The following is an 11958-nucleotide window of genomic DNA, read 5'->3' on the forward strand; positions in this document are numbered from 1 at the left end:
CTAATTTTATAAGCTGAAATAACAATTCTACAATATACTGAGTATAACTGTATTAAGAGTGTAAAAGTTAGCCTATTACAATGTTTGTAAAATTACACATCATCTTAAACAGCTCTTTTTTCTCGGTTTTCTATTTGCTGTAGATTGAGCTGAGTGGTTATTCTTTGCGCAACTTCACTTTCCTATCTATATCTACAACCACGCGCTTATCTTAATTCGCTCCGGTTAAAAGTAGTAGGTAAAATAGCATTAAATGTCTCTGTCTTACACGGATATGCAGACACACGTTTATCAATTTTTGTTTCGCTTTTTTTTAATGTTCTTCCTTTTTGCAAATATAGGGAGGTAGCGTGATCGTTTTTCCTCCACCAAGCTTAAGCTTAAGTTGTAGAATACATATCGCATGTATGTAGCATAAGCATGTCGATGGCAATAGTTCAAACAGTATCTATGTTGTGTATGTAATTTTGTTGTACGTTGCTTAGATAAACTGTTCAGCCACCTTTAAGAACGATCCCTATCCCCTTCTCACCCTTATTCTGTAAGGGAAAATAAATACCCACACCAGTCAAGAGGTTCGATTCCCGAGTGCGTTCGTCACGGCCCACGCTTGCGCGGAATGGTGGCTTGAAGAAGGGTATGCTGTTTACACATCTATCGGGACCGGTTCTCGTCTACTCGGCCAGCCCCGCGACCAGTCTCGCTTGCCTGCCCAACACATCGTCTGCCCGTGTGGTCGTGTGCGTGTCGTGGCGTACAACTACCTCCAACGCGAACCACACCACGATCCGCATAAAAATCTCGCCACCATCCCCTGTGGAGTATCAAAACGCGCGCGCATCTTATTCAGTGTGCATGTTGACGGCTTTGCGAACGGTTCGTGTTTTGGTAGTGCGGCCAAGTGTCTACAGAAAGAAACTACACGCCATAAGCGATCGGTGCCCGTGAAAATAGTAGCGCAATCGAAAAACAACCGACGGTTCAAGGTAACTTTCACCACTTTGCATAGAAGGGCGTAAAGGGTCTTATGGGGATTAAGGGTAGAGAAAGTTTAGAAACAAAACGGCTTGCAGTTGGTGATCGTGGTTCAGGTGTTGGGAGCCCTAAGAGGAAAGCAAGATTGGCGGCGATGGATGTGGCGCGAATGTGTGAGATTTGTGTGGTTGCCCGGTGTGTCCAAACTGCGGCGCGGAGGACAGGAAAATTCTGAACGATATCATGGCACCAGTCACATTCTAGAATTTTGAGACCGGAACACCCCTATTTCCCACCCCTAACCGGCATGACCGCAAAGCAGGGCCTTACGGTCACATGAACCGGTAAGGACGCTATCTGTTATCAGACGGCATAGAGCTGGATGTGTGCAATGGTTGAGATTGAGCGTCGGAAATGCCAAAGTATTTCGAAATTATTGATTTCATAATGTGTGGAAGATAACGATAAAAACGCACGCGCCGCTCACCCACTATCCCACGCGCAAATTAATCTCCGTTTTCGCTGTTCGCGGTTTAGTAAAATCCGACCGGTTATGTTGACTTCGGGGCGGGATACGCCTATGCGGTCTATGTTGGACCTGACGATTGGGGCGTTTCGATATCAGATCGTATATATATCACCGCCGTGATCTTCAGATCCGATCTAAACGCACACACGCGCGCGCACACCCGTAAGCTCCATTTCCACCCGTTGTTTCACAAAGCGCGCCGGGGTCAAAACGTAGCGTGTGATGTCATGTTATAATATTCATTTGCTGTTTAGTGGGCTGCACCAGGCATGCTTCGCGGGTGACATCATTTTGAAAAAAATAGTCCCAAAGACTTAAGCGCACGATGCTGGGTTTGGTGCTATGCTTAGAAAGAAGTTTGGCGCTACGCGTCTCGCGTTTGTTTGGTGGTTGATGATGATCGTTTTTCCGTTCGCCGCGATCACTTCTTCGTTTTTCTCTCGTTCTTCCCTTTCGGGTGCTCGTAAACGCGTGTGGCGATCGTACCGGTTTGTTGGTGTGTGCGTGAGGGGTTGGTTTTTTTTTCTCGCGGTCCGTTGTTTTCATCTCCAATAGCGCGGAGAAAGAGACAGAAGACATTGTTTTGGATGATTTCTTTTCTCGTCCACCTCTTAGGGGGTGCCTAAATTTAACCTCCCCGTGTTTGCAATGGAATGTGTGATAAGGATGGAAGCGAATTAATTTAATTTTATTCCGCAAAACCACAACACGGTATGGTACGACTACACCAGCAAAGTGAAGCAAAAAGAGTGAAAAATCGTATAAAAACTAACAGGCTGTTGATGACCATTCCTCACGAGCTGAGCGCTGGAAAGCACGTCAGCAGTGCAAAATGAGTGCGGTTTGGCACATATTTTAGGATTGTTTCGATAGGCTAATTGGTAGTTCAAATTCCTAACCGCCCGTAGTGCGATAAGAGTGCCCTGGACGATTCACAAAGCTCGTTTGATTCTATTACAACCAGCACATCTGATGCTTGATACTGCTGCTACGTGCATACCGTAAAACTGCTCTAAAGCAGGGGTCACGGTGTTGTGCAGGTTGAGATCATAAACAAACTGGAATCGGGCGTTGGGATGACGGCATCCAATGCCTTTTACACGATCACGCTTTTGATGATGGTATGACGGTGGCACGCCTCTCGCTAGGTTCGGCCTTTGGGTGACTCTAGCGCTAATCATCATCGAGTATCGCTCGCATGATGCACACCGAAATCTTTCTGGAGTTGTATTTTGAAGTGAGTTTCATCGTTATATGATTCTCACTGTGATACTTTATCGTACTGCAAAAAAACTAACAGTGAACGAACAGCGTGAAAGTCATTGTAACTCATTCGTTACGCACATTACAACATCTCCGACACAGAAATGCTGATAAATAGTATACATACTTCCCGTCGACACCCTAATTGACTCGTTGCCCTGTAATTGTTTTTCTGCATACCGAACCACCAATACCAAGCAAACGGCGCTTCCAAAACATGTGGGTCACAATTGGGCCAACGCACGCCGTATTCGTCGACAACGTGCGCACGTTACAAACGATCTTCGATGCGGTTTCACCCCTTAAAAATACGCTCCCTTGTATGTGTGTGTTTGGTAGCGGTGCAACCCCATGTTGATTGTTGTTGCACTTTACATCCACCCACACCGCCAAACGCCAGGTGATTATTGAAGAACGGAAAATAAAAAAAAAAAGATGGGCCATTCCTTTAAGCACTGGCTTACGGCGATGATTTTCTTTTAACACAACATTCTTTAAAAGTGTATGTGTGTTGGTGTGCGCGCGCGCGTTTGTATTTGGAATGTGGTCTCGTTTAAAGCGCGATTTGTATTTTAACAGACGGGGAAGCATTGTTTAGTAAATGCTTTGCGTGAACCAACCCATCTCACAAGAACAATAAGCCCAGCCAGCCCACCCCGAAAATGGTGGAAAACTCATTCTTATTCTTCGCTTGTACGCGATCACCGGTAGCGGATGGTCAGAGGGGTTTTGTACATAAAGGGATGGGAGTTGATCGAGGAAATGAGAGAACAGGGTAAGGGGATGCCCGTTGGGTGACGGGCGAACCTCGTCGAGGGTGGGTGATGGTTTTGTTTTGATCAAACGTTTCGCTGAGCGTGGTCGTTATGCGGAGGCAAGAATGGATTAAACCCTTGGGTGGCTAGTGTGAAAACGTAAAAGAATCAGTTGATCATTCAAATAAATCAATCTAAAATTTATTGATGTCAAGACTATTTATTTACACACAATAAATATACTATGTGTAATAGAATTAGATGTTTCAATAGATTACATAGATGTACATTCGATTGTTCTTCAAAATTTATTTTTTCCATTCTTCTTCAAAATTTCCTAAAAACCTGAAATCTGTTTCACTTGAATTAGTGTTTATTACATATTCTTACTAGACGAGATCGTTTAATTTTCATGTGTTTCGGGTTTGTTTTATAATAACAATATGGCAAACTTTTTTGTCGTTAATTTGTTTTCAATAAATTCATGCACAATTAAAGGTTTTCAAATTTTGCATTCTTTTCACTCTTTTCTCTCAAAAATGTGTTTTTTTAATTCAATTTGCAAGTAAAAATTCATAGTTGACGTTAGTAATAATATCAAAAAAGATCTTTTATTCGAAATTCAAAACTATCCCCTGGATTAATCAGTAAATTCGTCTCATGGTCCGGTCAAAGTTGCGCATGTCGTGCTGTTCTGGTGAGAACAGGTAGCCTTAGGTAGGTCAACCATTTTTCGATTACAATAGAACCAGTTGCCCAGTGGGGGTTAATCCAGCGGACCAGATAATAATACAAAAATTAATTTCAAAAGTTAATAAAGAATCATGGGGATGCCTAAGGGTTATTTCACAAGATCTTAGCAACAGATTTATGGAAGATATTAATACGCGCATAAATTCCCGTATAGATATGAGTGAAAATAGGATTCTTCACAGGGTAGCGGAGGAGAGAAGAAGGGTTTGGGGTGGGAGGAAAAAACAATAAATACCTCCAATGTTACAAGAATGGCGCGAAACAAAACCTCTCCATTTGAATGAAATGCACTTGCCTGAGCAACTCTTCAACAGGTCCCATCAGCGCAAACGGAACAAGCGCCTGCACTTTGCATTGTTGTGTTTTTAAAATAGTTTCTTCTCCGCGGTCTGTTAATTCATCTGCATCGCCTAGAAATACAAAACGAAACGAAAAAAAACCTCATATGGTTGCAGTTTCTTGGCGCTCGTTCGCTTTCCCCTAGTACTCCACATTAAAGATACGGGGGCACAAACACGAACCACATGGTACTGTCGATATCTGTCTTCTAGGCGGCATGGTCAAAAATAGCCTGGTAGGATATATTTTGTGTTTGTTCGGCGTTCATGGCGTCTTGATTCTTTATGTTTGCTTTTGGACCCCTTTGAGTGGGGTCCTGCTTTCCAGTCGGGCATTTGTGTTCGCGTGTGGTGCGGATGGTTTCGAGGAGATCGCAGCTATGCCGTTGTTTGCAGTAGATTTGAATTCAACGACAATGATTTAGTTTTTCCCCTTGCCAAAGCTCTTATTCCGCTTCTAAATTTTATATTTCTTTGATGGCCATGGGTGTGTGCGGGAGAGACGGAAAACGACCGAAGAGACCGGCGTATTTCCGGTGGATTTTTGGTGTGAATGCATTACAGTGTTACAGGGGAAGTGAAGCAACTTCAAAGCCAATCAATTTAAATTAATTGCTTAACTAAAGCAAAGTACAGATTAATATAGTTACTATTTTCCAAAATTATTGATATACCTTTTATTAATTATTTATTTATTAATTCAAATACAAATTTCGAAGAAAGAAATACACCTCTTGATAACTAAATTTATATTTGATAAGTCAATCAAAATTTTTGTCGTTTATCACATTTTATCAAAAATCAATTTGTATATTTCACTATTGGTAAATTTAATCCATAAACTAGAACCCATAAATATTACGTACGGCATTATACGGCGTACGGCGTACTTGTCTGGCACGTTTGAAAAAGGTTTTACATGCAAACAAAAAAAAATGTTACACTGCTTTTGTTTCAGGCTTTGAATGGGGTTGAAAGTGTAATGTTTCACTAGTTTACTTTATTTATATACCTTTCCTCCCATTCGGTCAATGTATAAAAAATGAGAAGTAGAAATTTATTGAAATCATATAGTAGTTGTAAATAGTTTAAACTAGCTGCAGGTCTTCAGTTGCCATTTATCTCTTACGATCATTAAGTGTTCATTAACATTGAATTAATTGGTGAATTAAATAACTGTAACTAAATTAATTAATTTGTTCATAAAAACCATAACCTTACGTTTCATTGCTCGATATCACAACAGCATGGGAAATGTACTGTGGTCTGTCATCTGGCTAATCGTGCTGATTGTGGTCGGCTTCGCTGTGGCATTCTTCTGCGCCGGCTGGTACGTTGTCATCTATCCGCTGACGGTATGCGTGCCGGACATATCGGTAAGTAGAAACCACGAAAAAGTGTTCCAAGCACAAGCCACATCCTAACACTGTTCGAATTTCTTCTACTTCTGCAGGCCGTATCCGATTTCCTTCTACTGGGAGCACAGTTTGCGCACTTCTGTGCCAAGAGCATGATGGAGGGCAAATCTCTGTTCTAAGGCCGTGGTAGCGGTTGTTCATAATTTTGTTCATAATTTTGAATGCGTCAGTGCGTGGCCGTACATCCCCAGCGTGGGTGAGAGAGCGTTGCCGACATGCCGACCTACTGACCGGTTGATTTAAATTTCTACAATAGCAGCATTAATTAACATTATGTTTTGTAAGTTTAAACGTCTATGCGTCGATGAGCAATAAAATCCATTGTGTTCACGGTTAGTTTAGAGCGGGTTTGATCATTCCATTTCGTTTGCTGTACAGCATGGTAATGCAAAAAAGAAACACGTGCAGGTTCACAATCCAGGATCATCAGTTCATGCTAAACTTATTACAGTTGCACGATTCATGGAATCGCCATTCGATTTTCATTACGCGCAGCATACCTCTGCTAACTGAATCCCCTCGATTGTGGCTGGTGGAATTAGTATGAAATTGTATGAACGGTAAATTCTGCAATTCGAGATGATTAATTCGTGTCAATAGAGTAAATGTTATTGGCTGGTCAATAAATCAAATTTTTTATTTGTGTTGTATATTAAATTAACCTACTCGGGAACGCCCTTTTGCTACCGTTGTGTTACATCTGACTGCCACTTTAATGCTGTGACATATCGATTTAAAATTTGGGTGGAAAATGTTTCAAGCTCGTGCCGTTGAAGTCTGAAGTTAGATCGGAAATTGTCATCGGTTTGGGTTTAAGTCGCTCAATTCCCACTCGGTTTACCCTTCTACACTCGTGGCCAGTGATAAATAAGTTTATCGTTTTCCGAAACTCGCTCACTGACCTCAAAAGACCATTCGGACCGGAGGTTGCATCGTTGCATAATAACTAAATCGAAACAATCGTCAATGGGGAAGTTTTGATAGTAAAACTTTTCATTTGACGTGCATACTACCTCAAACCCCTTTTAGCTCGATGTGCCGATCCACACGTTAGGGTAGGTGGTGCATTATTCTATCACTTTTTTTTTTGCTGGAGCGTAAAAGGTTTCACTCAAAAGCGGGTGTGTTTGTTGCATCTCGTTAATTGAATTCGTTGTGCATCGGTTTACATTTAAAGGCAAAGGGCAGGGGCAGGGAAACACGACGGAGTTGGTGGACGGCACCATTATTCAAAGGGAGAAATAATTAAAATTCATCACCGGTAGTGTGACAAACTATATTGGCTTGTTGGGTCTGCATAACCATCCTTTTCGGTGATGGAATGTTCTGGCCGGTTGGGGTTGACGCAGTGGGGAATGAGGTGGAATAGACCGGACGACGGATAGAATAATCTGTCCCTAGCCTTTCCTTTTTCCATCACTAGCATCAAGTGGTGGAAGTAGCAGGAAGAGACTTTGATAACTCATGAGCATGATGTGGAGGAAAGTTTTAGTTATGAATATATTAAATATTGTTGGAGGTTACTATACCAACTTATAGTTAGTTTGTCTTTTGGTACCGTGAGCTTTGCTGTTTTGGTTGTAAACATTACTTATTCTGTATTGATTTTTAAAGAGCTGCTTACATAAGAGAGGGAACTAGGAAAAAAATGGTGAACAGGGATTTATTTATCATGATAAAAAGTATTCAATGAATGTTCTTGTTGCCTGTGAGATATTCCCCGGTATGACTTGGATTCCTTCCCTGGTTACTCCGCAGATTTGAGCCTAAGAAGCTCAATCACCTGTTGTTTACAGTAGGGTCGACAGCTAATGGTCACATCACCTCTATTTAATGAATGGATAGCATTGTTGGTTATTTATTTGCTATTTATGTGAAACGTGCATGCGGATGTTCTAATAAATTTATTCTCATTACATTTATTAGTAATATGTATCAAGACGAATAGAATCTTGGAACGCGTGGTTTTGAGTAATCGTTTTCAATCGAAACTCCGTTTTTATTAATTTCCAGTAACATTTCGATTTTTGCATGTTTTTATAAGACTGTGAATGTCTACTTCGGCCAAGATTTAGGCACCAAATTGTCTAAAACATTCTCCAATTGTGCAAATCGTATTATACCATTCTCAAGGAGGACCTATTTAAAAAGCAATGTTTAGCAATGGAAAAAATAGAGACAAGGTAACAATGTTCATCTTTTGAATTTTCTATCTTTGTCTTATGTTTTGTTTGTCTTATATCTTCAATATAAGTATAATTAATAAAAAAGTATAATTAATATTGGTGGCAGTATAGTTACGTTTTGCACAGTATTATCATTAACATTTAAATTGTTTTGTGACAAGCTTAACAGATTGATACAAATATCAGAATGCGTTGAACCCAGCTTGACTAGTTCATATCTTGTATTAACTCAAACGCTGTGGAAATTCGGAGCGATTCAATATTGAAAGGGTTTATGAAATAGAAAACTAAAGTTTATAAAACAATAAAAAAACGTTAATGTGCAGATGTACGGCTTGGCCATTTTTTTTATTTATTCAGGAACGGCCAGGCCGTATTGCTATGGTTTGGCCATTTAACCGTGACTAAAATAAATGATAATATGATGTTATAAAACTGATAAGCAACATTTTACCAATCTTCGAGGAAAGCTTTGAAGCACTAACGTGAGAGATAACTGAAATATTGTTAATTTTTGTGGCATAGTTTATTTAAGTTGTTTTAAAAACAAAAAAAATGAAGAGCACCATTTTATATTCCTATCCTCGATGAAAGCGATGCCATTCTACCCTAAGCGATAACCGAAATATTGTTAGTTTTCTGCAGTAAAACCCATTCCTTTCATGTAATACCACCATAGATTGCAGCAGAACTCATTTGAAACCTACTGACTGAGGGGGAACGATCTGTCAATTTCTATCATCAATCAAATACTCTTTTCTATATAATAGTTTTTTTCGGGCAGTCCCTTAGGCCACACGGCTCCAGACGGCCACCATTTAATCCGTGTGTACATAGCGTACACACTCGCACGTTTGCTTGGCTCCTTTCCTGGAAAAAGATGATAAGTATGATTCTGTACATCGTCCAGATATTTGACTATATTTAATGTTTAGTCCCATTTCTTTTCACACATAAACCTTGTTGATTGTTGAATGATGCTGGTAAAATTTTAAAATCGTATGTTGCATTGAATCGTTATATTTAATAAAGGATACAGCAAGAAGGCCGATGATGATTTTGTATACAGATGAAACTAAAATTGTATTGTTTCCCACAGAAGAATGTCGGCAACGCGTTAGCAATTTAACTAATACGGAAAATCGTCCATTAACTTCTTTTGAGGAATGGAATTAAGTTATTCGAACAACGAAAGGCAATAAATGAGAGCTTAGATCAATTTTTACAAAAAATATTTAACAATAAAACAAAGCATTTTAAATACTTCAACCATTTGGCATGGTTTTGTTGATATGATGTTTCCTGGGAATGCTTAAATAGACCAAACAGGAACCGGCACACGTTGGGGAATACACCGGTAGTATCCATCAGCGGCATACTTCAGGAGCTGGTTTTATTGCGAAAGTTTATCCGCCCATCCGGATCGTGCACCATTCTGGCAGGCAAAAGGGTAATCGAAATGGGCACAGTCAGCTCTACTTAAAACACTCTGTCGCCCTGGTCCTGCATCCAGTCTTCCTTCCCGGTTTTCCACAAATCCCATTTACCTTTGATAAAGTGCATTTCGATCGGTAAAGTATCGGTGCAGATCCATCTGGCGCACTCACGAATGCCACAGCTGAGCGGTGTTATGGAAATGTTTGACAGCAAATAAAACCGAAAACTGCAATACGAGTGAATCGGATGGTTTATGCTGCCTGTCATATAGTGAAGGGCGCATAAAAATTGCATTACACCTTGCCACGGCTGCTGTGTGCTGTTTTGCAGTGCAGAAAACAATACAGAAATAATGCCGCAGAACTTTCCCGGTTTTTATCAGCTAGCATCGAGTAAACGATGTAATGCAACAGATTGCAGCCGGGCACAGGCGGGTACACCCACCCCCATCCCCACTGTACATGTTGAGTATCGCATGTAGCGAAAGATGGAATTCGTTTCATGCCAGGGTTTTCGCATTCGTCTGCTCTGATGCTTACCGCACGATATCGCCGAAAAAATCTCCCACAGGGCTTTTACGGGCTTATAAATATTTGTTTCCACACTCGCCTCTCGCCGGGTGGGTGGATCACGGTACATCGGGCAAAGCAGTGTGTACGTCAGAGAAAAAAAAAGTAAAGGCACAAAAGTTGGCGATGGGTTAGGTTCGACGAGTCGGTAAAAACAAAAAAGCAAGAAAAGTTTTCACATTTTTCCCACAACCGATTTGTGATTTTGGACAAAAAAGGAATAAAATGAAACCGAAGGAAATTTAAATAAAATAAACAAACACACACACATCCATAGAGTTACAGATCCAACAGCCGTTGTATTGATAGTACAGAAAAAACGAACAAACAAAACAAAACAAAAACTCAAACGTAGCACACGAATGTCAGAAGATCGCAATGAATACGATTGAACGGAAGTTGAGATTGTAAAATCAAATAGAAAATGTATGGACAACGAACGCGGGACGACGGTATGGAGCCAACGTTCCGGGTGACGTGATGTCAAGGATTTGGAAGGAAATGGGAATCTGATAACATTATACATGTATGCACCCCGAGCGTGTATACATATTGCCATTGAACCCTGGCACAGGCGGAAGTGTCTTCGGGCGTTGGAGCTAACGAGCGACCGTGCCGAATGGGTCCTCGCGGAACAGCAGGGCCGGCATTTGTTTTGTTTCTTGTGACCAGTTTTCCTGTCCTTCCCTGTTGGCAATACGGTTACGCTACGGTCCTGTCACTAGTTGTTACGGGTGAGGTTAAATGAATGTTTTTTCTGCTTCGTTTCGATTTCTGTCTGTTGTTGTTTTGCCTATTCGGCTTTCCAAATTTTCCACACGAATGATTTTTCCGTTACTTTGTAGTAAAGATCTGAAATGTGTGTTGGAGATGCGAGAAGCACTAGGAAAGAAGGGAATTGTCTCCCAGGAACTAAGGTATAGAGGGGCAGCGTTACTACTGGTTACTTAGACAGTTTCACATCACTTGGTACACCACCGTTCCATCGCGCTTTGTGGTTTAATATTGGTCCGAATCGTGTATCAGAATGTGAAGTAATAATTTTAACAATTAGCAGTAATCTTGTTTCAACACGTGACTCATGTAAATATTGGCTATGAGGATTTGACAAGCGTTTGTTAAACATTTTGTTGCACGTAGGATCATAGTTTATGTACTTATTTAATCAGTAACATTTGATGGACATCTGTGATCGCAAGTTTGGCCATAGACCTAGTTATGCAATGTGTTACCGATTTTCCATTGAAGGATAATAGAAATGCTTTGGTTTTTGTACATTTTGAATAATATCTTTATTAAAAAATAACATACGCACCTTAATTAAGAATGTATAAATGCTGTTAGGGATCCTTGGGTCGATACGAATTAATGGGGTTATGCGGTAGTTAAATGTTTGTTTAAACAAATAACTATTCATTAGTTTTTTTTACAGTGCAAGGTTTATGACTTTGTTCACTTCTTTAAACATCTATTTAGTTGTTTGGTTATTGCTTTTGTACCTTCATCTATTTATAACGAAATATAATGCACCTCGCTTGTTTTTAAATCGAAAATGTCCCAAATCATGCTATGCCGCTTGCATACTTTTAGGCGGGAGATGCCTTTTGAGGGTATTTGGATGGGTTCAACAATGCGGTTTGACTGTTGTCAGGAAAGAAAACATAAAATTTTACATAACATTAGAATTACAATAAATGACTGACTACAATTACAATAAATATTTAAAATAGATAGA

General features: G+C 40.3%; 1 protein-coding gene across 1 annotated transcript; it reads left to right on the forward strand.

Annotated features, from left to right (window-relative positions):
• The first annotated feature begins 856 nt into the window (after positions 1 to 856).
• Positions 857 to 6670, forward strand: LOC128298007 (uncharacterized). Its single transcript, XM_053033735.1, has 3 exons — positions 857 to 986; positions 5860 to 5989; positions 6067 to 6670. Exons 2-3 carry the CDS (start codon positions 5861 to 5863, stop codon positions 6148 to 6150), a joined length of 213 nt encoding a protein of 70 aa, XP_052889695.1. The 5' UTR covers positions 857 to 986; position 5860; the 3' UTR covers positions 6151 to 6670.
• Positions 6671 to 11958: the final 5288 nt, after the last annotated feature.

Source organism: Anopheles moucheti, chromosome 2 (assembly GCF_943734755.1).
Source record: "Anopheles moucheti chromosome 2, idAnoMoucSN_F20_07, whole genome shotgun sequence".
In the NCBI taxonomy this organism is placed as follows: domain Eukaryota; kingdom Metazoa; phylum Arthropoda; class Insecta; order Diptera; family Culicidae; genus Anopheles; species Anopheles moucheti.

Excerpts from the sequence above, each read along its gene's own strand:
- LOC128298007 (XM_053033735.1), top strand. The coding sequence starts at position 5,861 with ATGGGAAATGTACTGTGGTCTGTCATCTGGCTAATCGTGCTGATTGTG. Across the intron at positions 5,990-6,066 it reads TATGCGTGCCGGACATATCG|GCCGTATCCGATTTCCTTCT; the intron begins GTAAGTAGAAAC and ends CTACTTCTGCAG.